General features: G+C 38.1%; 1 protein-coding gene across 1 annotated transcript in view; it reads left to right on the top strand.

The window, feature by feature from the left end:
* TENM3 (teneurin transmembrane protein 3) overlaps positions 1-27,636 on the top strand; it is a 388,381-nt gene that overhangs the window by 37,595 nt on the left and 323,150 nt on the right. The window contains exon 2 of the mRNA XM_050895382.1: positions 25,263-25,565. Coding sequence (XP_050751339.1) covers positions 25,334-25,565 — 232 coding nt within the window. The 5' untranslated portion in view covers positions 25,263-25,333. The remainder of the gene's footprint in view (positions 1-25,262; positions 25,566-27,636) is intronic.

The raw sequence follows: 27,636 nt of genomic DNA, 5'->3' as shown, positions 1-27,636 counted from the left end.
TATATTGACTTTACATTTTGGGGTGAGGGGAAAAAACCAGTTCATTTTATTCCATTCTTACTGTTTGTCTAGAATGGGATGTTATACATGTGAATAATGGTCTAGAGGAAGTGGATAGTGATTAGCTGAACACCTCCCTTATGCTTTTGTGGAAACTGATTTCTGTTGCTCAGTGACAGCCGTTTTTTGTTTCTGAACTAGATTTTCTTCCCCTACTGCTGAGTTTCTGGTTTGCCCTTGTGGAAGCACAGTATATTGCTTCTAGAACTTGTCTTATTTTTCTCACTGACATTTATCAACAATACTCACTAAAATGCCGTGAATCTACTGTTAAAGTTACTTGTTTAATTTTATAAACTGCATAATAATATGCACTATGGTCTAAAATGCATTCAGAAGTTCAATCTGAGTGATTCTTTCTTGGCTTTAAAATATGAACAGTAAGGTATAACTATTACTTTTTTAGTGTTTTCTAAGCACTGTAGCTTATTTGAACATCTCAGGAATTCCCTTCTATATGTGGTTGTGGTTTTTTTAAATGTTTTTTGGTTTATTTGTTTTAAGTTCTGGGTTACACTAAGGAATTCAGGAACAATTTAGCTCTGATTTGATATTCACTATTTCAAAACGGGTTGTGTACGCTTGTGAAAAGGGGATTGCTGTACTTTCATTCTAATAACTGAGTCTTTGCAATATGTCTGGTGTGGACAGTTATCATATCAGGTATGAAACTCATGAGTATGTAACTGGGGTGGCAATTCATGAACCTGTATGAAAGGCAGTTTGGCAGGCACTAAATTTGTTGAATCCAGGTATGTGTTTCTGATAGCGGAGGCAGTCACAAGATGCACTGTGCTGTTCAAAACTACATACAGGGCAGGCTAGTTTACAACGTGTGTGACTTAGTCATTGAAACCTGGGGAAAGCTTCAGGGAAATCTGGGAAATGCCAGGCAAAGTATCATCTCCAGGACATCGATTATAGCAGCAGGGATGATTCAGTATGTCTAGTTTGTATTGTAGTTGGAGCTTTTATGTTCAAGCAACACTGGACACTGGAGCTTTATGATGCTTCTAACTGCTGTCATATACATGTATCTGCTGGTCTGCTTGCAGGGCAACCTGCTGCTGGTGGTGAATGAGAGCATGACCAGGGACTAGGCAGAACACTTCTAGCTCCCATGAGGTATGATATTAAGAGTTTGGGTGTAGAGTTGATGTTTCTAGTTTACTGTCAGTTCTAGAGCCATTTCAAAAGTACAGCCTGTGAGAAAATTCAGTTTCAGACTTGATGCATCTCAGTCAATTCAGGATTTAAGGATGCACAGAGCCATTTTCACATACGTCTGTGCCAACCACATTTGATGAGGAACAACAGACATGCTTTGGCCATTAGCAGTAGGGGGCTTTTCCCTGGGAAACTGATGGGAACAATTAGTCCTCTGCTAAGTAAAAGTGATGGTATTTTTCATCTCCAGAAAGAGGCTTTTCTCTGCTGTCAAGAATATCCTTGGTCCATTGTCACTATCCTGCACAAGGACAGTCTGGCTGAGAGAACAGTGAGTCAGTGATACAGCTGCAGATTTGGGAGAGGAAGACTTGGCTTTTTTTCACTCCTTTTTCCCTCTCCATCCCTTTGACCTCTCTCCTGCCTATCACTTTCTTCCATTTCTCATCATGAAATGATGATCAAGAGCCTTGTCTTCCAGTATTTCAGGAAACAAACCATTGCAAAGCCTACATGCAGGGCAAAGGCAGGCTGACACAGGTATTGCCTAGCCATAACCTGCAGACATGAAGAAGCAAACCCAAGACAGTTCTTTTCTCTCCTCATTCTTCATTCTTGCTCTTTCCCTAAGATAGTTGCTCTGGCAGTCAAGGTAGCACATCTTACACATCAAGGTAACCCCCTCTTACTGTGGGACTTAGATACAGTGCTGGATGCACAGTTCCCCTGGCTGCTTGTGTTGCTCTCACCCAGTGCCTGGTCTGTCCCTGGGAACAGACTCTCACTCCTCCTGGTTTGTAGGTGGCAGGGCTGCAAGTACCAAGCTTTGGTACTTGCCATCACTTTGTCATCAATAGTGTAAACAGTCTTCTCAGCTCTAGAGTAGCCGCTGTTGTCCTTCACTTTCTACTACACGGACGAGAGATTTTTCCTATGGCTAGCAGCTGTGTATGTTGCGTGTGTTTCCATCTGCTGGAAGATGCTGTCATAAACAGTATCACTGTAGAAGTGTCCAGCAGCTGTGCTCTGAACAGTGCTCAGGGTTTGGCAGGTGTTACTTGGAGCGCTCTTAGCTAAAGACACTTCAATGTTTTTCACATTCTCAAAGTTAGAAGTGCGAAATGGCTGTGACATACTGGTGGAGGCTGAAGGGCTGGCATCCACACCTGGGCATCTGGGATCTGCAGGTAAGCGAGAGGGATAAGCCTTCTCCAGCCTGGACAAGATGGTACTATAAGAGGATACCAGTAATCTTAGTGTTCTTGATGCCTTCTCGTGACCAAGATAAATGACTATCACTTTGCGTTCATATGGAGATTTTTTTAAAAATCTGGTATTTTCCTGGAAAGCATAAAACTTTAATAAAGGGAAAGGAACTTTGATGGCAATTTTTTTTTTCATCGTTATGCTGTTAGTCATCAGTAAATAGTTTTTGCTTTTCTTTGTGCTCCCTTGCCACCGTACTTGGTGTACGTCTTCATGCAAGAGACTTACACAGACTTTTCAGCAAGCTTCATACAGAATATAAATGTAGCAAATATTTCTAGTGATGTAAACTTATTTATTAATAAGGAACAACAAAGTATTCTTATTAAACTAATGGAGGAGTCCGTAAGCTTGGGAAGTCTTATATGCAGTGTCTTTCACCTAGCTTGTCTAGGCATTCTTTGCCTATAAGGCTGCTTTAATAAATATTTTGCTAGATTGTTCATACAAAAGCGATATCTCTGAAGAAGTGTTGCTTCAGATGTGTGTTCTTCTGAATATTCATGAAATGAAGAAACTAGAACTGACATTTTTCATGCTGGTAAAATTCTACTTGGCTCCCCAAATGTAAGAATTACTCTTTTCAAAGGGACAGAACACGTATGTATTTCTCTTAAACCGTAGTCTTCTCTTTGTCCGTTTCCATTGCAGCTTAAAACATACTTGGGCAGGGATAATGAGATAGACCAGGACTCTGTCCTTTACGTATCTTGTACTAAATTTCTGTTTTAAGCTTATAGATTTAGTTTTAAAAGCTCTCTCCAAAGTTCAAGATGGACTTTGCAGAATATTGTTAAATAGATTAAATCCAATGCAAATAGATTTTGTTGAATTGTGTTTGATTTTTTTTTATATGTGCGATTTCTCTATTAGTAGTAAAAATAATACAATATTGGAAAAAATATTTGCAGCTAGGGTAGGTGGGGAGATAGAAGGCATCTGAGCAGAAAGTTAATCTTGCTGCAAACAGACATTTCTCAACACAGTGTTTTCTACCTTAGAAGTAGGAATTAATACAGTGAATTCATCAAAATATCTTAATTAGAGCTATGGTTATGATTGTCTCTTTAAAGCTAGGCATTGATAAGAATCCAGCACTTAGAAATTGAATTTTTTTATTCTTACACTGTTCTCAAAATTAAGATTGATTTGATCTGCCAGCATGTGACCTTTACAAATCACAACACTACTTTATCACTTGATCCTTTTTCTGAAGAAAAACTACTTAGATCACACAGCTACCATCTATTATTATCTTGGAGTCACTACATTCCTTGTAAAATTCTCTACTTCCCAGAAGTCGCTGTAAATAAAAATGTATAATATGGAAGTGATTTCTTTAGGACAATTGTTGTGAACATAAGATTTAATAAACATACAATATTTGAAACAAAACACAATTAGATTTGAAGAGTCAGATATTACAAAGAAGTTATAAGCAGTAGATTTTATTTGGAAGTATGGAGATAGAAATATTTTTTCAGTGGATTTGATAGTTATTTTTATTCTCAAATTTTATGTCTCAAATAATGAGCAGTACACAACTGTAAACCAGCAACATTGTATGTTAGATAAATATGCTTTTCAAGCTAAGCAAAATACTTTATGCTTGTGAAAAATCTTCACTTACCTGTAAGTTTTCAATTTTTTTTTAAAGTTATTTCCTGAGTCTTCATTGCTTTTTCTGACTTTATCCAGAAAAAGAGTGTTTTGTAGCTGCTATTAATACTGTTAATATAATATTTAAACATGTTCTTTCTTTTATATGCACTGATTCAGGTCTCTATTCTGTCTTTTTCAAGTATATGTTATGGCATTAAAAAAAAGAAAATCACAGATAACCTACTGTTTGTTCACGTGTTTTCCTCATAAGGATGACCTCAAGATACCAGCGTCGACAAATGTTGGTGGATTGCCGTGCTGAGTTATGCAGCAGTAGCTGCATAAAAGCTGAATCTTAATACAAGAGTAGTTGTAACTACTTTATTGGTAATATTTTTTGTTTTCACTGAGTTCTTCCATCAAAAATTAATTTAAAAAAATAAATGTTTTTCATATGTATGCCTCTTTTAAAACACAAATTATGTTTTTCCCTTGCTAAAACACCATTTTCCCGCAGAAGGGAGTAGTCTCAACTGGAGAGATTTTTTTTTTCCCCCTTTTTTCTATTTAATGGTGGGGGCGCGAGAATTAACAAATTCCCTGCAGTGTGCTTTGAGCTCTTACAGAAAATGCCGTATTATAAACCAGTACTCTCAGTCTGCGAGACAAACTCCCCGTGGACCGTCAGGGGAAGGAAAAAAAGTTTTACATCCTTTCAGTTACCCAGAATACTCAGGGCCGTGTAGCTGGTCTTGTCTTCAACTATTCTCAACAAGCTGGTAGAAAATCTTAAAAGTCACGTTTTACCCCCAGTATGGCACACAGTAGCTAACCATGGTGTTACTCTTTTCAGATTATGATCAAAATGGGATCATTCAGATCATTTGCCTTGCAGGGAAGGTTTGGAGATCACTAATGACAAGGCACGCGTTCTTGTAAACTGAGCAAGCTTTGTATGGGAAGTAGTGAGGGATATTGAATTCAGCAGCTCTGTAAAACCCTTATACAAAAGACACCTTCTTAATGAGTCCGTTGGGTTCTGTGTCTGTAACGTATGCCTGAAATTCTTCTCCTCTTTGCCTGAGTTAAATTCAGTGGTTAGCAGTGAAACCTGAAGAGTACATGGAGTGAGAAGAGCTGTAGGAAGAGAGGATGCTCGCAGCCCCTTTGCTGTAAGCTTGGCTCTGGGGATTTTGGGTTGTAGCAAACCCTGACCTGCTATGGAGGATGGGAGGGAAACCCTCCGCATCCTCCAGCAACTGCTGCTGGCTCCCGCTGGGAGAAAAATTAATGAAGAAGATGTATAAATCGATAAAGATTCCGTGACTGGGAGACACAGGCTTATTTTGGCACATGAAGGTAAATTTTTATATATTTAAATAGTTCACATGTCCCAAGAGAGTGCTTCGAGCCATAGTTTACATGTTGTATCTTTTACTGAAGGTTGTGATTTGTGATTGTTTTCTCTGTTTGAAACATGGGTTTCAAAGCATTACGCACCAGTGGAGCTTCACTGACAAGTATTTTTTACGCTAAATAAGCTTGCTATTATGTGTTCTTTATGTAGTTGTTTGTAATATAACTTCTAAAAAAGGGAAAATTTGTCATAAATCTTAATCTGTGTTGTCTATTAGGTTTGCTTTGTTGTTGTGAAAAAGTATATTTGGAAGACTCTTGAGAGGCACCATACGAACCTGAACAGCTAGATATGAAAATATTAGGGGCTTTGTATTAAGTGCTTTGGGCATTCTCATACAATTCTGTTCAAGAATTTTTTTTGTATACAATGCACAGCTGCATGTGAATTGTAAATGATTATGGGAGGCAATTAAATAGCCATGAAAGAGCGAGCTATGGTAATTATAGATAGTTTCCATACAGTATGGTACAAACAATGTTTTTTTCATACTCATCATGAATTCTGGGATTCTGACTAATCACTCTAAGGTGAGTTGTCAAAGCTTATTTAAAATTGGAATACTGGAATGTAAGTCATTCAGCAAGCAAGAAATATTTTTCACAGCAATGGGCTAACTCATGTATATGAGTGTGTGACCTTGAAAATTGAGTGTGTAATTTTGTTCCAGACATTAGACTCCTTGCTGTAGTAAGATTAAGCATACATGTAAGTATTAGCAGGTTTAGCAGCATATGGCTGTGTACGCATTCCAAAAATCCATTTGTTGCCATTTTTTTATTTAATGCCTGTTTTCCTCTGAGCCTGGACCATAGTGCCCTCTTCCTCCCTCCTCCCTCCTCCCCCCCTCCAATAAAAATTAATGAACAATGTTTTTTACTGCTACCAGTAAGCTTTAATGATCTTAGTAAAAAGAGAAAAGCAATTAATTTGTTGAAATTCTTCCATTTTTCAGCACACAATTCAAAGTGTGAACATATTAGGGAGAGACAATGAGAATCTGATAAATAACTCAAATACAAATATTTTTTAAGATTTCATGTTGACAATGCATTCACTGAACTTACAAACTTTAAAACAATTAATGATGCAAATCTTTTGTGTAGGTGTTTTCAATCATTTGTCAGTGTTTTCCAGTTATTTCAAAACTTAGGAATGAACCGTAAACTGAGATGCTTTACTTGGTTTGATTTGTTACTGACAGTTGTGCATATTTCCTAGATGTTTCTTTCAAAAATGCAACAATTGAGATGTAAGAAACTAAAAACTGTATAAAAATTGGTAGTGTCTTACATTAATATTACTGTTATATGTGCTGGCTGTGTTTTAACAACAAATTAGAAATATTTAATTGATTTTTTTTTTCCTTAGTATAATTTGCATTGGTGCTTGCTGGTATGAGGGATGTAACACAATAAATGAATTGTACACGGCAGTCATTATACCAACTGGTATTTCTTGTTTACAGCTGAAGATAAATTCTTAGCTCTTCATTTTTGTTTGCCTTCCTTTTTCAATGTGGTATGTTATGAAGATTACTGGTGGTAAGCAAGTCTAGCAAAAAAATTCATGTTCGTGAGCACTGGTTATTGGTGTTCATCGCAGCAGCCCAGAAGGACAGGACTCTGAGCTGGACAGTAAAACCTGCTGGTACAAATTTATTTAAATTCATTGGATTGAATTAAATGCCTCTTCTACTCTGCTGCTCAGTTTCCTTCCACACTTCACCAGTAGAAGTGGGAGAAACCCAAACTTTGACTCTCTTCCCAACAAGGAAAATCACCAGAAATTGTACAGAGCACAGTGTTACTGGTTGTTATTGGCTTGAGACAAAACATTGGGATAAAGGAGTTAACAATTTCTTAGTTAAAAGTCTTGGTCTAAATGGGAGCTGCTGTGCCTATTGATTTGTTGAACATAGTCTATATTGAGCTTAGCTTATTCTTTTTTGTCTCTTGTTTATAAAAGCTAAGTAGCTGCAGTAAATTGCTGAACTTATAGTATGAATTTCTAGATATGCCTCCTGTATTCTGGCCGTCTTAATCTGTCACGGCCTTTGGGGAGGCATTTTGTCCTGAAGAGGCAGGCTTGCTTCTAAGACTTCAGTGCTTGTTTAGGACGAGAGAAAACGGCCTCAAGTTGCACCAGGGGAGGTTTAGATTGGATAGTAGGAAAAATTTCTTCACTGAAAGGGTTGTCAAGCATTGGAACAGGCTGCCCAGGGAAGTGGTTGAGTCACCGTCCCTGGAGGTATTTAGAAGACGTGTAGATGTGGTGCTTAGGGACATGGTTTAGTGGTGGACTTGGCAGTGTTAGGTTAATGGTTGGACTCAATGATCTTAAAGGTCCTTTCCAACCTAAATGATTCTATGATTCTATAGGTTGTGTGGCTAAGGAGAGCCTGCAGCTGTCTTCATGGACTGCAGCTCATATTATTCCTGTCTGTAAGTGCAGTAGCTGCTCTGTTAATTGGTAGGAGAGTAGCCTAACAGTTGCGCATCTGAAGTGTTCCCAGCGTTCTCCCTATCTGTTGAATATACAGGCAGCATACCTGCCTGGGGGGGCGGGGGCGGAATTCATTTTCTTAAGCTTGTAAAAATTGCTGTATCATTTAGAATATATAGAGTATATGTAAATTCTGCCAGAAAAACAGATGCTTGAATTGCTCCCTTTACCAGACACCTAAGAATATCTTGTTACCCTAGAGTTGTGCAAAGGAGCCTACGCGTTTATTAGAATATTTTAGTACCTGCCATAATCTAGACCTACACATGGTATTAATGTAATTTTTTTAGAGATGCAGAGATGGTCATACAAAATGATTAAGAACTCGGAATGAACTATGACTGTCAGGATTACTCAGTTTTACACAGGATGTTTGTAATGGGAGATTGCAGACATGCAGCATTTGAGAGGTGGGAAGTTCACAACCACTTTTGACTCTTTGTGCAGCGTGCTTCTGACAGTCTGTATAGAATTGAGATGTTTAGGGAGCTTTTAAATTAGAAACAGAGACTTTGTCCTGTTCTCAGAATGATAAGTATCTATTTGTGGTATTTTCTCTCAAGAAAATATTAAAACAAAATTTATAGCAGATGAGTAAGTGCACACTGTTTTTTGTTTTGGTTTGGTTTTTTTAATTTTTGTGAAATTGTTCATTTTTAACCATGTTTGGGGACATGTGTGGGAAGGTGGTTCTGAGTGAAGGACGCTGGGAGAAGGATTACCCTCCTCAGGATACAGTGCTCTTGTTCTTTCTGCTGAAGTCTGAGAGAGGAGTTCATTGATCTCAATAATGAAGGCATTGAAAAGTCCTTCAGCAAAACCAGGGAGACCAAATTTGACATTTTGTGATATATCTAAAGTTATTTGGCTAGAAGGAAGGAAATGGGGAAAAGATGTCAGGTAACAAACCACAACCTGCTAGACCGTATTTAAACACTAGGGATTGGGGAGGGGGGTGGTTTGTTCCCTGTGGAGGGGGTTTGGGTTTTTTTATGTTTTTTATTTTTTTTATTTGAGAGAGGAAGCATCGTAATCTTTCATTCTCCCTTAGGTAGTCATCTTCTTTGACCATCAAGTTGATTTCAGCCAGAGGAAGAAAATAATGAAATAGATGGGTATTAACTGGTTCTGTTGTATTAACTGGCAGATTTTTTTTAGTATCAAATAATACTCTAGCTTTCTTCATGGTTAGACACAAACTCGTGGTTCAGTGCAGCAGCCTTCAATTGGGTGCGTGTTGGAGTTCAATAAAATTTCAAGTTAAAAAAGTTTTAACTAATCATCTTTATTTGGAAAATGAAGCATCCACTATAATACAGATCCTTTGCATGTGTATTTAAAATAAGCTTTCTTGGCCAAAAAAATGGTTATAATTTAAGTGAAGGGAGGAGAAGATTCAAGTAAATAGTAATTAATCCCTTAAATACTATATTGCGTGAGTCTGTCTTGCTCTGACAGATAGCATTTTCAAATGAAACTGCGTATTGTATGTGTATATATTGACAGCCTTCCAGTGTACTTGTTAATCACAAGGCTAAAGAGGAAGTGGCACTGAATTTACTGTCTTTTCAAAAAGGCCTGAAGGGGAGTATTCTCAAGTGTTAGTCTTTGGAAAACAGGTGATTATACTGCTCATATTTATTTTTAATAGATGTTTTTCAAGTACCACTGTTTCTGTGCATCAGTACCAGATTGCCTGGTTACAATACGTATGCTGACATCTGTCTATTTTATAATTAAACATAGGCCTACTGTACATCGGGTATCTGAAATAGCTACAGCAAATGCGAGTGCTGGTACTGTGTGTATAACTGCTGAAAGTTGTCATTCCTTTGTGCTCCTATTATTTTTGTACTCTAAGCTAAACAGACTAACTGCTGCTAAGAAGCTGTCAGGGGATGCATGTCAAACACTAGGTGTATCATGCGATCGGACCAGTGCTGGGATGGAAAAGTCAGTGGCTGGAAGGGGAAAAAAAAGTGACCTTTTTCTCTCAACATTGTCTTTACACTGAAAGGAACAGATGAGTTTCTGAATTATTCACAGTACTGAAAGCTTGTAATCATTAGCAACGGTGGTAGCAGCAGAGTATAGAGACGGGGTTGGGTTTTTTTGTTAAAATGCCTGATTCTGAAGCTCATCAAAGGATTCATTTCACAAAACTGTCTTTGGGAATTTGGGTATTTCAGGTCTGTGGGAGTGAGGGCAGTTTCTTCCAAAGGATCAAGAAAGAGAATACTTTCTTCTTACTTTTGTAAAGATCTGTGTTGAAATAAAGGTTAATATTAATCACAGGTCTCATGCAGTAATGGAACGAAGAAGCTCCATGAAAAGGGTTTGCTGTTTCAGCAAGTAATCTCTGTGAGTCGATTACAGTGTTAGTAATAAAGCAGATCTTTTAACCCATAATATAATTACTAGATATATAAATTAGTCATCCATCTAAACAAATAAACCAATTCCCATAGTAGTAAAATGTACTTCAAAGATAGGCAGTAAGATTGTTTTGGTTATAACTGATAAGTGGTGGAAGGTAAGGCTTTTCTTGATGTCATGTAGAGTTTTGCCTACTTAAAATATGGACTTTTTATAGTTTCCTTGAAGTAGTTAGCTTTTAATGATACAGTGTTTAAAATTCTTTTGTTTCAGTAGGTCAAATTTAATACTAAATTCTCTAAAGTTTAATATTTAATATTTAATACTAGTTCTCTAAAGTTTCTTGTCCTTTTTTTATTCTGAAAGCTATTGATGCTTATTACAGATTTGAAAAGTTAGCACTTGGATGCAGTGTGTAATAATTATGCCATGATTTAGCATGCATGTCATTAGTGTCCTATGACAAACACTTGTCAGTCAGACGCTATTGCCCAAACAAGAGCTTGTGTGGCAGCATCCATTATTATCATTACTCTGTTAAAGAGAAAGGTTTTGCATATGGAGAGAGTAAGGAAAAAGCAGTGGAAAGTGGCAGGAGAGCTAATGATCTACAGCTCTCAGAAACCCAAGTTTTTTAAAATTGTCCAAAGGTTTTACAGTTCTCTATTTGCTTTTAAAAACTATTCCTTGTGGATGGGAAGATGCGCTTTATTGATACACTCTGAATCTTCTTAAGATAAAAGGGCATATGCCATAGATAAAGAACTAAGAATTTCCTAGTAGTTCAGTTAATGTTTTAACAGTCTAATAGCCCATAGTAATGTAAAAAGCCTCTTTAATAATACATTTTAAATTGTTAAACAAAACTTCCAAATGCCTACCCGTTTTTGGTGTTACGCTCACCCTTCCAGTGTTCCTATGTGTTGTGAGGGTGGAAACAAAATGGCAGGTGTGGAGGGGTCACCAGCGTTCCCTGCCCTCCACCGCAGGGAGCATGGTGTTCATGGCGGGGCTGGCTTCCTTCTTGATCTTGGTCCACTTGGGGCTGGTTTTATATGTTTTATTGTAGCCTGCTTTATTCTCATCAATTCCCAGCTCAGGTTTTGAAAGTTGCCCCAAAGCCTCCCCCAACCTCAGCTGACATAAAGGGCTTCTCTCTGTTACCCAGTGACTACCGCGGGGCATCAGACTTTCCCCCCTGCTATTTTCAGGGCCAGGCCAGGCAATAGTTGCTCGATCACCTGGCAACTGTTAAAACCAGCTCAAGTCAAGACAACCCCAGACAGCTCCCAAGACCCTGTGCTGCCAGGTCAGTGCAAAGCCTCTGGCCTTTCACTAGCATTGGCAAGAATCATATTTATTGGGCTACTTCGTATATAGAAATATAATTAGATTAAAGCTTTCTGAAATCGTGAGCATCTGGCTCATATTTCCTGTCTGAGGGAACTGTGTCAGTCAACCCTTCGAAATGCACTCAAAACAGACTGACTGAAGTAATAGCTGCAGGTCAGAAACTTCTTATTTAAACGTGGCTGAAAAGATCTTTTTTAATGATAAAACAAAGTAGATACAAGCAATAAGCTAATGTTGTGCTGCCTATTTTCTCCAGACCCTATCAAACTTCTTCTTCTTGCTGTCCTGGCTTCATGGCTCTCCTATGTGCCACACCAAGGCCCAGCTTCAGCAGGCGAAGTGTGGGATGATCCCTTGTGCACTCAGGCCTGTTTGGTTGTGGAGCGCTGGAGCACAGGTTTGCTCCTCTTGGATGAGTGTTCAAACGAGGGCATCTGCAAAGGGGAGAGGGGGGAAGGGAATGCAATTACAGTTGCTATTGCCCTTCATCCTGCTTTTCTGAAATCAAGAAAACCTGTTCTGTTTGATTTGTGTTGGGTTTTTGTGCGTTTCATTTTTTTTTAATAAGTTTTAAACTGAATTTCTTGTAAGCATCTGCCAAATCCTCTTGGCTGCTTCTTCAGTCAGTAGGGAGAACATAGACTCCCTCAAAAGACTCCCAAGTCTTTTTTTCTGTCTTTGCATGAAAACCCAGACTCTAGAATTTTATCACCGGGATTCTGGCAAATGGTACGTTGCAAATCTGAGTTATGTCTCGTTTGACGAAGCCAACCTGCTTCATGATTTTATGGATAAGGCATTCAGAAATTGAGACTGACAGATTGCTTTCTAAGAAAACTGTATTGTGTCCTATCAGAAGCGTGGCACACACTGAACTGGTATGCTAAAGCTTCCAGGACTGACATCCTAGTGAGGTACGATACTACTTCATTAGTTCCTTATATTGTAGCTGTTACTGAATTGCTGTGACACAATCTCTAATTTAACAATTCTGCAGGACAATCAGTGCCCTTTAAATCAGAGTCACGTAGTAGCCGGTAGTGTTTTTGTTATTGTTGCCATGTTTTTCTGAACGGTAACTAAATGCTTAAATAGGAGGTGGAAGATGCAGCCTCACAGCAATGTTTTTGACTTGCTGATAGACAGTACTTCTCTCTGAGGCAGCAGCTCCTGATAAATCTGGCACCTGTGCCAAAAGCTACTAATTTCTTCTTCAGGTACACAGGAACATAGCCCTGTGGGGATAACAGGTAAGACAATACAGAGCAATACATAGTTAGAAATATTTCACTATTAGTGATGCTGGTTTTGTTTCCATAATACATTTCGTTTTAATTGACTAAATAGATAAAAGGAATTTGGAGGCCATTACAGTTTTATGTTTTTCTAGCTTCAAAGTCCAAAACCAGCATAGAATTTATCTCCACAATGGCATTTTGCACATTTGACTAATTGCTTTGTCACCTAAATTGCAAAATTTCCACCCATGTTTTATTTGGATGGGGGAGATTCCCGTGTTTTTTTCCAGGAGAGACAGAAGAGAGACTATTTAAAAACTGAACTTACATAGTTATAACGACATTCCTGCCTTGCCCCTTCCTCCAGTACTCCCTTGTTATCTTGGTATCCCTTTGGTCACTTTTACCATAAAGAACTCATTATTGTGAAGAGACAAATTATCGGCATTAAAGTGTTTTGGAATATACAATTGTTGAAGGGGTAAGGGAGTCAGATTAGTGACATAAATTTCCCAAGCTGCCTTGAGTTATGTTGGCTACATAGTGGTTTTTGTTATTTTAGATTCAAAAGAAGATGACTTCTAATAATACTTTCCCCACAGCATGTCCTTCATAGGTGTTTTTTATTTTTATTTATGTATGTGTATATATAACATTTATTTTTTTCTATATATGTATTTATATGCACGCATACACATTTCATTATCTTTGCAATGTTCAATTAAGCTTTTTAAGCATTAGGGAAGCAAGATCTGCACGTCAGTTAAGATCTGATGGTTATGTGCCTAGTCAGGCCACAGAGCTATAAAATGTCTCCTCGCCTTTCCAATCTCTCTTTTACCTACGTTGCTCTAGTCTCCATCACTATGTTTCAAATGCTCTGTGCAAGTCTGTCTTTCTCTATTACAGCTGTGCTTGGTGTTTGTGGGTTTGTTTGGGCTTTTGTTTTGTTTGCACTACTTGCTGTCTGAATGTGAGAATTCTTTTGATTACATATACTTAAATTCAGTTACGTGGAGATCCGAGCTGATGTAAAAGAATATTAAGATTTCCTTTATCTCTCCTGTTCCCCCATATGAAAGATAAACTCCCCAAATACTGGCATATATCCTGTGTTAAATCTTTTTCTTTCTGACACCTGCTTCTTGGAAACCCCAGTTGATTTAAACACACACACAGATTGTATCACTAATCCTGCCCGACAGCTCCGTGTAGCACAACAAGGCAGTCTGTGCATGAATTGGAGGTGTGGAGTAGCCCATTCATTGTTCCCAGCTGAATGAGACCCCCCAGAAGATGAGTGTGTCCAGACGTGGTAGCCGAGCGGTGTGAACTCCTTCATTCACCCTGCTGGGTGTGCTCATCCTTTCACCTGGATGCGTTAAGAGCCTACGATATTCATCAGACTGGCTCCAGTCTCAGGGCTTATCTACATCAGTGGTTTTAAAAGTGCACTCTTCTGTCGGCATCGCTGCATCTGCACAATAAATTTTGCTAGCTTAAGCTATGGCTTCTAGTAAATTCAACTATGTTGGCAAAACTTTTCAGTGCAGACTGGATCTCTCAGTACTGTGCATTTTTAAGCATGTTGCTCAGCTGTGCAAATACAGAGACAAGATTTTGATGCCACCAAGTTCAGGTACAGGTGCTGGGTGTTTTCTCCCTTTTCTGATGCCTGCATTTCGTCAGTCCTGGCCCACCCCTCAGGACTAGGAGAGAAAGATCAGAATTTTCCTAAAAGTTTAAATGCTTCTGAATGTAGCTAATGCAGTTGAAGGAACTTCTCAGGCTTCCTACTATGCTATAGGGTCCTTCACTTTAGGATGGACATGAGCCCCTCTACTCCATTGTGTAGATCAAGAAACCTTCCAGATCCTGCCTTCTCATGCATCTCATGCCCTCTTTCTGTTCCCACAAAAAATATCTCAAGCATCAAGACAATTCAGGGAAAAGTTAATACTTGGAAGAGCCTATGCCGGAATGACGTTTGTGTACTTAACTACAGAGTAAGAAAATCACAAATAGTTTCATATTAGATATAAGGCCATGCAAATAATGAATTAGTCATACTTCCACTCTGTGTTTCGTATTAAAACAGAATTGGAAATATTTGAAACAGGATGGAAATTAAACTACCTGCTCATCCACCCAGGTAGTCCATATGGACTTGTCTGAGGCGTCTTGACTGTCACTGCAGGAAAGATTCTCTTCCTTGTTCTGCTTGTGCTTTCCTTGTCCTGTAAATAAGCCGAAGCCTGCAGTGTTCCTGGCTTTCAGTCTTGCACCTGGGCTTGCTAAACTTACTTGATAAGAAATACAGTTACGTATAGTTAGTTCTGGTGTAACTGAACTGTGGAGCTTCTCTACAAACTCATGTTAGATCCAGAAGGATTTCGTTGATAGTTGTTAAATATTTTCATTATTCAGTTATAGTTAATTGTCCATGTGTTTGGAGTCCAACTTTCCATTTATTTTATTAAGAGACTTTTTTAAAGGATAGAAATTGCCCATCCTTTAAAGGTCACCTTCAGATCTGTTGCTGAAGTGAATTGTTGCTTTAGTTAGAAGGATTTTTAATCCATGATTGTACTAAGAAATTCTGAGTATTATGTTAAGTGGGAATTTAAAGGATTTAAAGAAGTACTTCCCTCCCCTCCAAAAGCATAATGTGAAGCTGCTCAGCACTTACTGTAGAAGCTTGTGCTTCTTTTGCAAAATTGGGATTTCTGGCAATGAAGCATTTTTTATAAGTCGAGACTAGTTTCTCTCAGAGACGTGAGCGCAGTGGACCAGGTGCTGTCATTGGGCTCTGCCAGCAGCAGCTCTGCTGCATCTCTGCGGCAGAAATTTGGCGGCATGTGGAAGCACAGCTGGGTGCCTTACCTACAGGTAACACATACCAGTGGAAGAGGAGGTCAGCAGGAGGTGTCCTACTTCCCCAGCTTCCTGAAGGAGGCTTTGCATTGTTAAAGGTTAATTGTTGGTTCTTTAAGTACTGTTACCAGAGAAGATCTTGGCTGGTAGTCAGGTAGGGCCATGTCAGAGTAGGCTGTGTGGATACTTTCAGAGAGAAACATGGTCCTTTGAACAAAATTGCTAAGTAGAGTGGGAAATTTTGTGTCTTACATAGTTAGCCAAAGAACTTACTTTAAAATTCCCTTGTTTGCCCTAATCAAAGTCTTAGTTCTGTTGAAATTGGAGACAAAACCTGGGAGGTAAGAGTGGAATGGGGTGATTACAGGACAAAAAGTTTTTGTATGACCTTTAAGGTAAGGCTAAAAATCTGATGCTATGAAAGGGATGGTTTGAAAGAGAATTAGAACAGGGATTACAGAAAGGAAGTGATCCAGCAGGGCAAACAACCTCCAGCCTTTACTGTCTGCTGATGTTGGATAGTGCTGAAGAAGAGACAATTAGTGGTTGTGACAAGAGGACACAGCTTGTGCAGAGAGGGAAACAGGAACCTGGGGAGTATACAGGAAGACATGACAGCTGATACAGTCTGAATAGATAGGATAGTTAAATACAGTAGTAGGGATTGCTAATGTAAACTTAATCAAGTTAAACAGTGCTTTACTACATGTTACGTAGGCATTAGCTAATAAAATTTCACACTACTGTGCTAGGAGTGGTAAATTAATGTTATGACAGTATGAGTATACAGTACTCCTCATGTTTCTGTGGGGATTTTTCATCATGTTTGGGACTCTTCTTGTTTGTGTCTGTGTGTTTTTGATTTGTTGCTGTTTTGAGAAAGTAAGTCGGGGCGGGGGGGGGGGCAAGGGGATAAGTTTGAACGAAACAAAGTTCCTGAGCATAAAAAAAATTGGCAGCATGCCTTACATATCTTACTAGTCACTCTCTATTGAGGTGAGTTGCTAAATAATTCTCCAAGTTCCCAGGCTGCAACAGTATCCTAATTATAATGTGACTGGGACTGAAAAATCTGGTTACCCGTCAGATCATTGTGAAAAGAAAAATCTTCTTGTGAATGTCTCCTGTTTATGTGGAATTTCAGCTTTCACTATAAGAAGCTGTACATGGAAACCAAGGCTGATGGTGCATGTGTATCCCATGTCATGTGACCACAGCAATAGCTTCAGCACCTACCCTTCACTGTTCTTTCTTCCCTCTCCTGTGTGTCCTCAGTGACATCCTCATTGCAATTTCCTGAGGTCCTCCTTTCATTTCCAGACACCTTCACAATGATATTTTCAGCTCAGCCTTGTGACTGTACGCCCAGCTCTTGTATGTCACATGTAATATACTTCATTTCCCTTACAGTGACTTGAGAGATGTATTATTTTTGAAACCTCACTACTGTCAAATTGTTTGAAATTAACTCTGAGTTGTTGAAGGGGGAGTTGAATGATCGACAGCCTGTTCAGATGGTGAAGCTAACATACTGATAGCTTTGTTCTCCGAACAGAAATGCAGAAACCATTGTGCTGTGCTCTCTGCTTGGGGACTCCGGGACTGTTGCACCTTTGCTGATGCTTCTGGCTTGTTACGTGTTGTTCCTGTGTCGGGTTCTCCATCCCACTTATTTTAGTTTTTAAAATCCCTAGATTTCAGTGGCTTTGTTCCAGAACGAAAGTGGACTATGTGGAAGAGCTCTGAGCAGGTGCAAAAGTAAACTTGGGAGATACCATTCAAGAAGGAATTATACTCACATAAATTAGGAGACCTTTGAGATAGGCTGAGTAAGAACATGGTGGGGGGGAAATCATGTGTTAAAAGATGGGGAGGGAGGGAGATGATGGCATAAAGGATGAATTTCAAGTTTAAAGCAGTGGAGGAAAGTATTTCGGCGTTTTTAGTTGCTGCTGAATACTGAATTATACCCAGTGCTGACTCTCTCAAAGTTTATGACTTTGCTCTGAAGTAAATGAGGCACAAAGTTTCTCCCTTCTCAAATTTTCTTTGTTCTCTTCCTCCACTTGTTTTTTCCTCTTAAACTCTTCTCTCTTCCTAGGTTTGTTGTGTCACTTCTCCTCCCCAGTGTTGCCATAGTGAGTGCTAATGATTCTGTCTCCCTCCACTTTCTGTCCTGAGCTCATTTTGGTGTTCATTTTTTCTTTATACTGCAGCATTTCTGCTCTGTTAACTTCCTTTGGCTCTCCATCTTTTCATCACATGTTCTCACCCTCATTCTTTCTATAGGAGCACACCACATTATTTCACTCTCTCGATCTTCGTGTTCTCTTTCTCACTTAGCACTCTCGGCCCTTCAAGATAAAACACATCTTATTCAAATCCCCCAAATCAGAGGCAGACACTTCCTCTCAAGATCAGAGTTCATGACAGTTCCTGCAAACCGTTCCTCCCAAGGAGGAACAGAAATTGTCAATGTAACCCTGTACTGAGAAGCTGTTCTTGTTCAGAGCAGTTTATACAGTGTCTTAGCCCTCCCTCCTTGCAAGTTACGTTTTTCTGCAGGGCCTGCTTGGCAACTTAATAGCCAGCACAGTCCCAGGCTGTATGCATGCATAGCCAACTTATGGCTATTTTCAGTTTTCTCTTCTGAAGGTTTGCAGCCTTGCTGTGTGGATGGCTTCCAGCAAGCAGAAGTAGCTGTAGCTCCATCTCAAATGCTGCTGTACAGTCTTCGTACCCTCACAGGAGAATGCCAGCTGGAAAAGTACTCCCTCCACTCCCATTGCTACAGAGTGCATCATCTCTTTCTGCCCATATGAGGGAAGGCAGGAGGTGTTCTTTCCCTCTTCCCCACCCCTCCACCCAAGGGTTTCAATTTTAAGTAATGGCAGCAAAATTGTTACACAAACATCAACTTCTGTGACTAACCAGGACCCTGCAGAACTCTTTATCTTGCTAATTTTCCTGACTCTTATTGCAAGAAACTTTTATAATGAACATAGAGTACATTTATTTGTTGTTTATTCTGTCTCTAATGAAGTTGAGATTTTTAGATAGGCTATGTGATAAAGTAACTTTTTATTAACATTACATCCTGTAGTGAAGGTAGATACGAGTGTTCTGTTCCCCTGACTGATGCAGAAAAATGCTTGAAGAATACGCAATATTTTTTACTGGTCTTCCTTTTTCTTTTTTTTTTTTCCTTCTTTTGCATTTGTAATTGAATTCTAAAACGTAGGGTTAGTTAGTGACTTAAGGAGGCTTTTTTTTAAATTTTAGTTTGTGAACTGCCTATCTGACAGGTCATCTGTTTTCCACTCCCTCTTAAGAATGCTGACTTCAGATGCATCTTCTCTAGTTTCTGTGCTGGAAGACAGACTTTTAATATTAAGAAGTGAATTTCTAGATATGATGACCTGAAATGTCCATGTATTAAGAGTCATCAGTTTGACTAATGGCACACCGTGGCTACAGATCATCCTAAGCACCTCTTCAAAGTGTCATTTTTCCAGCTCAGTTGATTTCTGACATATCTCACTTTATCAGCCATTGAAGTGGAAATTTCATCACTCTCTTATGCCTTTTGAGTTTTTCCTTAGTATTTGTTTGTAATAGGTTTTATGGGTGATTAGTTGTGTGAATTGTGAGTATTTTTTGTGGACAGGAGATTTTCTTAATTTCTGCATATTGCACTCAGGCTTTTTAATCTACTTGTTACATGTATCAGCTGAATTTGCATTGCTGTTTTGCTATTAACAGGCATGCAAGTACTCTACCTAGTGAAAATTGTAACTAATGTAATATTTACATTAGTAAACGGTTACAGATTAAAAGGAAATTATGATTAAACTAATGACACTTGCAGTAACGTATCTGTTCAGCAGCTCTACTTAGACGTTATTTTCAGCAACTGTTGTCAATGCTGAGAATAGGCGCCGTCTTGACTTGCAGCCCGTAAAATCCTCTGCTCTTATTTCAGACAGAAGTTCAAGGCTGCTTGTTCTCCCAAAAGTCTTACGATTCTTTTACTGCCTATGTTTATGTAGTAGTGTATCATGAAAGGAAGTTTGGTCCCGATCTAAGCAAGCAGATTTCTTGTATTAAGGGATCAGTATGGAAGGATCAATGATTCTTAATTTGTAATAATGGTAATTAGTAATAAAAATAATAGTAATTCAATAATAATAATGCAAGCTTTTTAATGCAGCTGGGAATACTATCATTCTTAGGAATGCCTAAATTGTTAGATTTAGCTGTTGGTAGGGAAGGTTGTGGTATGTAATATTTAAGTTCCTTCCCTAGCTCAGTTTTGCTGGCCTCAAGGAGGGAAGAAGGGCTCCGCTCTGAGCAGCATGCTGCTTTCCTTACTGTTCCTTCTCCTTGTGAGACTGAATAGGAGAGGTCTTGTTTGGCCTTCCTTGTAACAGTATTTCGTACTCTGTTACTGTTCTTCTGTAACAAAGAGATCTACAAGTTTTATGCTCTCATTTTTGAAACCTTTTCTATTCCAGCACTGTATATATTAATGAGACTTATTCTCAGAACTAATTCAATTTTTGCTTTGTATGTTTTAAGATGTCTAAAATGGATATACACATTGAAAGGGAAATAATACACACTATAGTAGATCCATAAATCAATCCAAGCAGTGACATAATCTTTTCTATACAATTCTCTCTTCAGTTTGGTAACAAACGTCTTTTATTTCTTACCTCTTTACTACTTTGTGCCTATGTAGCTTTTTAGATATCAAAGGGCATAAAATATAGAGGTATATTTAGACTCCTTAATCAGTTACCTTGGTGTTCACTGAACCAGGTTTAATGCTGGAAGAAGGTTCTCTGAGAAATGGGGAGGGAGCGCTGTGTGCGTTAGGATTGCCATCCTGTTGCCAAACTGTAATAACCCTTTGGGGAACTCAGAGTTGAAGCTGCTGAATTAAATGCAATAATTTTCCATAACAGTTTAAAAGGCCTGCAGGCATGCTAAAGTTGTAGCTGGGTGTTTTAGATAACACTCTGTAGCATGACCGTAAAGCCTCGTTTACATCTTGACAATTAAAATCTATACTACATTTTATGTCTGGTGTACTTTTCCTGTATGCAGTGTAGGGCTTTAGTATTGAGGCTTTTTTATTGTGAAAAAGATAACTAACTGTTTTTTTTTCCTTTTCACTACAGTGACTTTATTTCATTTTGCAATAGGTGATTAAGAGGAACTGCTGAAAGGCTGTCCTGGGGAATTTTAAATACAGTGTAAAACTTCTACTGCTGCATCAGGCAGCTTTGTCTGTATCTGAGACTTCAGTCATCGAAGCTCCCATGGTAGCTTTGACACTTCTGTGTGAATACGCCTTGTGCTCTGTTTTGGTGTTTACACTTGGGCTCTCTACCACACTTAGAGTTAAAGAAAGAATTTTGATAATTCACTTGTTTTAATTATTATTTGTACGTACCTTATCTGACTTGGTCATTAAATATTGTGCTAAATGTGCTAATGATGTCAGAGGTCTTCAAAGCAGCCTGGCACATAAGGGAATGAGCTCTGTGGTCCCAATGACCTGGTCATGTACAAGAAATGCTTCTCTGGTTGTCCTGCTTCCCTTCTAAATTAAGTTAAAAGAAATATGTAAGTATTAGTTTAAAAACGGGCATCTCCTCTTTACGGTTTTGAACTGTTTTTAAAACTTGGAGTGACACCGGGGAAGTGCAGTCTGAGGCTTTAATCAGCTAAGCTATGTACACAAATGGGGTGGCATGACTGTGTAAGAACTGACATGTCAGTTTGGTGATTAGTGTACACTCTCCTGTTTAATCCAGCCAGGAGCCTGTAACATTGGGCAGATCACTGAAAAGGCCACGGGAGATCCCAATGCTCAGTGACACAGATGGGCATCCTCAATTTTTATACTTAGAAAAGCATTAGACAGAAACTTGAAGTAGTGGCATGCACCAGCGAAATCTTTTTCAATTTTCTTCAGTATATGCAGGCCATTTCATGTTAGCATTGTAATACAACATGTAACAGTATTTAGCACGGCTGTTTTGACATCCTTTTGTGAATGGGTGAGTTAGTAGTTCAATAGCTTTGTAAATATTGCTCTATGAAAGTTCTTTCATTTAATTGGAGCGAAGCTATTCGATGGACCATAAATATTGACATATGGGCAAAAATTACTTGCAGATGAAGGCAAGTGTTTTTGTAACATGTCACAAAATAAATTTAATTTTATTTGGTTTAAAATTTTAATCTGATTTGTCAAAAAACCTGTTCATGCGTCAAATTAGTTGCTGTGTTCCCTTGAGTTTGTATTGTACTCATTACCAATATTTCGTCTGAGCTTCTTCTAAGGCATAGTAAAAGAAAGCTAGTCAGTGCATTTGGATAACTCCTCCTGGGATGCAGCTTTTATGTTATAGGAAACAGAAGAAAAAATGAAATATGTTCAAATTTGTACAACAGTGGTTCATTCAAACCTGAAGATTTGAGTGGGAAAACTTGTTAATATTTTAACTACAGTGATCTTTATAAGAAAGGAGCTGAGCAGATGCAGTAACTGACAGTTTGGGGTTTTTTTTTCTTAAAATGTTTTCCTCAATAATTGAAAATATTTCTCTAAAGTTGCGGGTAAGGGGTGTTTTTTAAAAAAGAAGGGGAGAATTCATGATGGGACAAGTAAGTCCTGCACAGCCCTGAGACTGTAAAACATCCCACTGCAGTAATAAGACTCACGGTTCAGATCTTGTAAAGCCATCTGCAAGTCTTCCTTTCTTTGGCTTGTCGTTGCTGGCTTACTACTTAAATATTAACACTGATACCTGTTTCTGTATTCTGCAATTATGTTTGTGTTCTCTCTTTCTGTTTGTGTTCTGATCATGGTAGAGAACATTTACTTGTAGACAGATCTTTAAGATAGCTTTTATTCTGTCTCCTCCTTTCAGATCTGTGTATTAATTCACTGATGAAATAATTTCAAAGGCATGAGCCTGAGGATGTTAAGTGTTTCCTAAAACTTGCTGAGAGATACTATTAATTTTTAAAGGTAAAGGTTACTGAAGGTAAACAGGTGTTTTGTGTAATACCAGATTCAAAAAGATCAGGTTCTTAAATCTTACAGGATTCCCCCCCACTCCCCCCAAATGCCCACAAAAAATCCACTAGTCTTCATTATTGTGGTGGTGTAATCACTGTTAAAGTGTCTCCATAATGTGGTGCTATTAAACAGCTTGTATTTTTTTAACCTTTTCATTCTTTGCCTGGAGAGGCAATAGATAACCCAGAAAACTGCCTTTTGAAGTTTTATTGAATTCATTGACTTCCGTGGGAGCAGATCAGTACTTCCTCATGCTATAGCATAGATTAAATCTTTGAGGATTTTAGCTTGGTATAGTAACAAAGTATTGTGCAAAGAAGTGTTTGGCGTTTTGGGTTTTTTTGGTTTGTTTTTTGTTTTGTTTTTTTTTTCCTTTACATTATAAAGGAGGTTGGAAACGTGGAAAAAAAAAAATCAAAATTATTTCATCTTTGATGATGAATAGTGTATGTCAGTTTTCCCATGGCACACTTTAGAGACGTTAGGAATTAGTGGCCCTTTAAAGTCTTGAAACACTTAGATGAAAGGGGAGATATGCTTCCACATGAAGTCTTTACACTGCAAAAAGAATACCTGTGTGTATCTGTTAATAATGATTTTTAAAGTCATGATTCAGTTTAGTGTTAATAAAACACAAAGTTTATAAAATGTCTAGAAAATTGTTTTTACGTGGGAAGAACTTGCATTCATTAATCAATCAAGTATTTTAAAATCTGAGTGTTTCATATAAATTAAAAAGATGTGCTACATGGGCATGCAGACATCTAAACAGTCATAAATTTAATAAACTATTCTATTAAAACTTTGGTTTTTCTGATCATGTACAAATATTTCAGTTTCTTTTTAACCATTTAACATTTGAAAATATAATAAATATAGAAGAGAGTTTTCTTAAATGGAAGGCTTTGTAGTTTTGTCTTTTAGTCTAAACTGAGATTCACACAGGTCAAGAAATTCAAGAGCTTTTTGGAGAATTTCAAAACAGAATGATAGAAGACGGGCTGCCATTCACAAACTTGAATTATGGTTCTGTAGTACATTAAATACTCTCTAAAAATTTTTACAGGAGTGACAACTAATTAGTTTGTTTGATTTTAAATGTTTGAAACAGGTGAAGAGTTCTAAAGCAACTTTGGTTTTGCTGAACAGAGTGCAAATGGAGTTGGCTGCTGCTTTGTGATATGTGCTGTAAACTGTCATTTTAATTCTACATCACAAAGGACTTGACTGATAGTACTTCATAAAATAATCAGTTGTGATATTTAAGTACTTTAAATTGAGAGGAGCACCCAGGAGAAAGTTCTCCTTGAGACAAAGGAGAGAACCCTAATATGTAAGGTGTTAAACAAGAAATATCAAGGCTTCAGTTAACAGGTGCAGTTGCAAAGTATTAAAATCATCCAAACTGTTCTTTATTTAGATGTTTTTTCAGCAGTTTAAATATACAAATTATATTCTTTATTTTATTTTAGCACTTTTCTTTAAAAAACAAAAGCAAAATTCCCGAACTATTTCTTACTCTGTCAGAAATGTAGATATTTTGGTTAAGTGTGCAGGACCCAAGAGATGAAACTGAGAAGCCTTGTTTTGAAAACTAAGTGGAATGAAACAGTAAAGAAAAATAGTAATTGAAATAAGATTCTTACTGCAATATTCCTTAAAAGCTTGAGGGAAGGAAAAACTATTCTGACTGTCATTTACAAATCAAATAGTTACTTGCTTTCTAGTAAAATTATATAGAATATACTGCCTTGGAGAAGTCTTCCTGCGTATCACCTATAATGTTTTTGTAGCTTGCTGTGAAATTGTGTGTATATGTTCTTGATGAGAACAACTTTCTTAGAATAGAAATGACAATAAAAAGTTGTAGAAGTCTGTATATAAAAAACAGACATTAAAAACAGAAGTATCTGACAAGCAGGAGGAAGTCAGACTTGCCATTAAAGCATGCATCCTTCTCAGAAAAACGGAAAACAACTTAACTACAGATAGACTTTAGGTGAGTAACACGTTCTTGAAGCTGAAAAGCTACGTTTCGTCCGCCCAGTTCTCAGCCTGCTTTTGATCTTCTAATCTGTTGTATAAAAATGAGAAGTATTGTGTTGTCGTTCACAAGAATTTCTTTGCTAATTTTTTTGATCAGGGTAGCTCGTGCATGAAACTCTGGGAAGTCTTGCAAATGTTACACAAGTGTGTCTCACGCATCGCTGATCAGATCTTTCTTTCTCTTCCAGACAGTTAGGAAGCAATCACAGCAATTAGAGAACGTTGTAACACATCAGCGGTTGTCTTTCTAATTTTGTTATAGGTGAATGTAAACTGAATGTAGAGAAGACTTCCAAATAAGCTGGACTGATGTGCACAGAGAAGGAATGAAGTATGGATGTGAAGGAACGTAGGCCTTATTGCTCCCTGACAAAGAGCAGACGGGACAAGGAACGGCGCTATACAAATTCTTCCGCAGAAAATGAGGAGTGCAGGGTGCCTACGCAGAAGTCTTACAGCTCCAGTGAAACCTTGAAAGCTTTTGATCATGATTCCTCTAGGTTGCTGTATGGAAACAGAGTAAAAGACTTGGTCCACAGAGAAGCAGATGAGTATACCAGACAAGGTAGGCAAGATGTTTTAATTCAGAGTGTATAATTCATTAGTACCAAGTAACAAGGCATTCTTGCTGCCGGAAGAGTATGTTGTTATACTAGTTTCATCAGTTTTAGTAATACTCTGCACACATAGTACACTTCACTTGTATCTCCCTAGATGTTTTACAAAGATGGGAAAGCATTGTGTACCATCTTTGAAATAAATAATACATGGTGCACAGGAAAGTTAAGTAAATGGCCCACGTTGGGCAGTGGGTCAGTGACAACATTACAGACTCAAGTGTGAACTATTCTGGCTGTTTAAAAACTAGACCCCCAGCGTAAATTCCACTCATTAACAGATTGCCCAAAAGTTTGCCACTCCAATATACCTAAAATGTAAACAGCTTCAAAATGTATAAAAATAAAAAAATACAACTGTTCCAGGAAGGCCAAGCCCTATGAACAGGTTTGGGGAAACACAGTATGTGTACATGAGCATATGAGTAATGCATGAGCTCAGTGCCTCTATCTTATGGCTTGCAGGGCAGCAGTAACAGAGCACTGTACAGTGAGTAAGGTAAATTAGTTCACAATGAATACATTTGTGTTTGTTGGGGGATTTTTTTAGTGGATATCCATGATATCTAACTAGATGCTAACAGGTTGCTAGAGCTCACTATTGAATTTCTGAGTCCAGGACTGGAGAGGCATGAGAGACCTAAATATCCATGGAGATGCTCAAAACCTGACTGGATATCGTCCTGGGCAACTTGCTGTAGCTGACTGTACTTGAGCAGAGGGTTTGGACTAGATGATCTCAAGAGGTCCCTTTGGACCTCAGTGATTCTGGGAGATTGCATTTGGCTCCAGTTAGGGTTAAGCACTTATGCATCACTTTTGGATTCAAAACTGTAGTCTCTGGAATTGGCATTTCTACATTTCCACAACTAAACTACTTAACTTTTTTTTTTTCTCCTTATATTATGAAATGTATGGAGTACTGCAGCCCAGCTATCTAAAAGGATAAAGCTAGGCCAAGAGCTGTGTGAGCTTACGCCTCAGTCTTCTGTGTAAAGCTATCTTCTCTTTTATGAGGAAACAAGAATAGATTCAGGGGTAGAAAAAGCAAGCTTCCTCCTTGTGAGGAAGTCCTTAGTTTTATTTTTGGAAATGTTTAAAAATATTTTCCCCATTGGTGGTTTTTCTTTGTTCCAAGTAGAATAACTTTACATTAGAACTAGAGCTGGGCAGATGGTGTTGACTTTTTTGCCTACAAATGTTTGCAAGGGAAATAAAAATATTTCTCTTAGGCTCATGTAACTGAGGCTTGCTGCTACTGTAGTCTGTCTGCTTTCTGCTGTGTATTTTTGGTTTCTGTGATGTTGAAACTTCAGGTCATCACTACTTTCTAGTTTTCAAGTCATTAGTCACCTTGATCTCATTAGTTTAATGAGGTAAAATCAAAAGGAAGTTTTCTAAGACCTGTACTGTAGACACTTTCTTTAGTACTAGTGACAAAATTATATCAAAATAGGCACCATTTATTTAATGAATTCATAAACCACTGCCTGAATACAGTACTATTCTTTTTAAATAGCAGTAGCGAAATGGAAGAAGTTACGTAGTCTGGCATGTCACATATGATGGTGCACTGGGGCTTGGGGTTTTTTTCCTCTTCATTTTCTTCAGAAAAGCACATAATATTTAGCTAATACTTACTGCCCAATGTGCAATAAATTACACGTCTGTAGGCCTAAAATGGTAGTCTGCGATGTGTAGTGTCATCTTCACCTTTCAGTGGTCTCAGCACTGTCATCTGTGCCCGTTTGATTTTCCTCATTGTCCTTTCAATTCTTTTTGTATGGCTTATTGGCTTCCTCTAATGCGTGCTGGTTTAGCACCTTTGGAGACTACCTGCAGGTTTGATAGGGTCAGGTTATAAAGGGCTTGTTTTGCAGTCTTAGATAGTGTGTTTGATTCATCTTTGACTGAGAGAATTTACTGCTTCTGGCATTAGAAGCATTTTATGGAAAATGTCTTCAAGGTCATTCTAAAGGTTTTTAAATAATATATAAAACACGCTTCCCTGTATTTATA

Source organism: Gymnogyps californianus, chromosome 4 (genome assembly GCF_018139145.2).
Source record: "Gymnogyps californianus isolate 813 chromosome 4, ASM1813914v2, whole genome shotgun sequence".
Classification (NCBI taxonomy): domain Eukaryota; kingdom Metazoa; phylum Chordata; class Aves; order Accipitriformes; family Cathartidae; genus Gymnogyps; species Gymnogyps californianus.
Note: the sequence above shows the minus strand (reverse complement) of the source record. Positions and strands in the feature narration are given on the sequence as shown.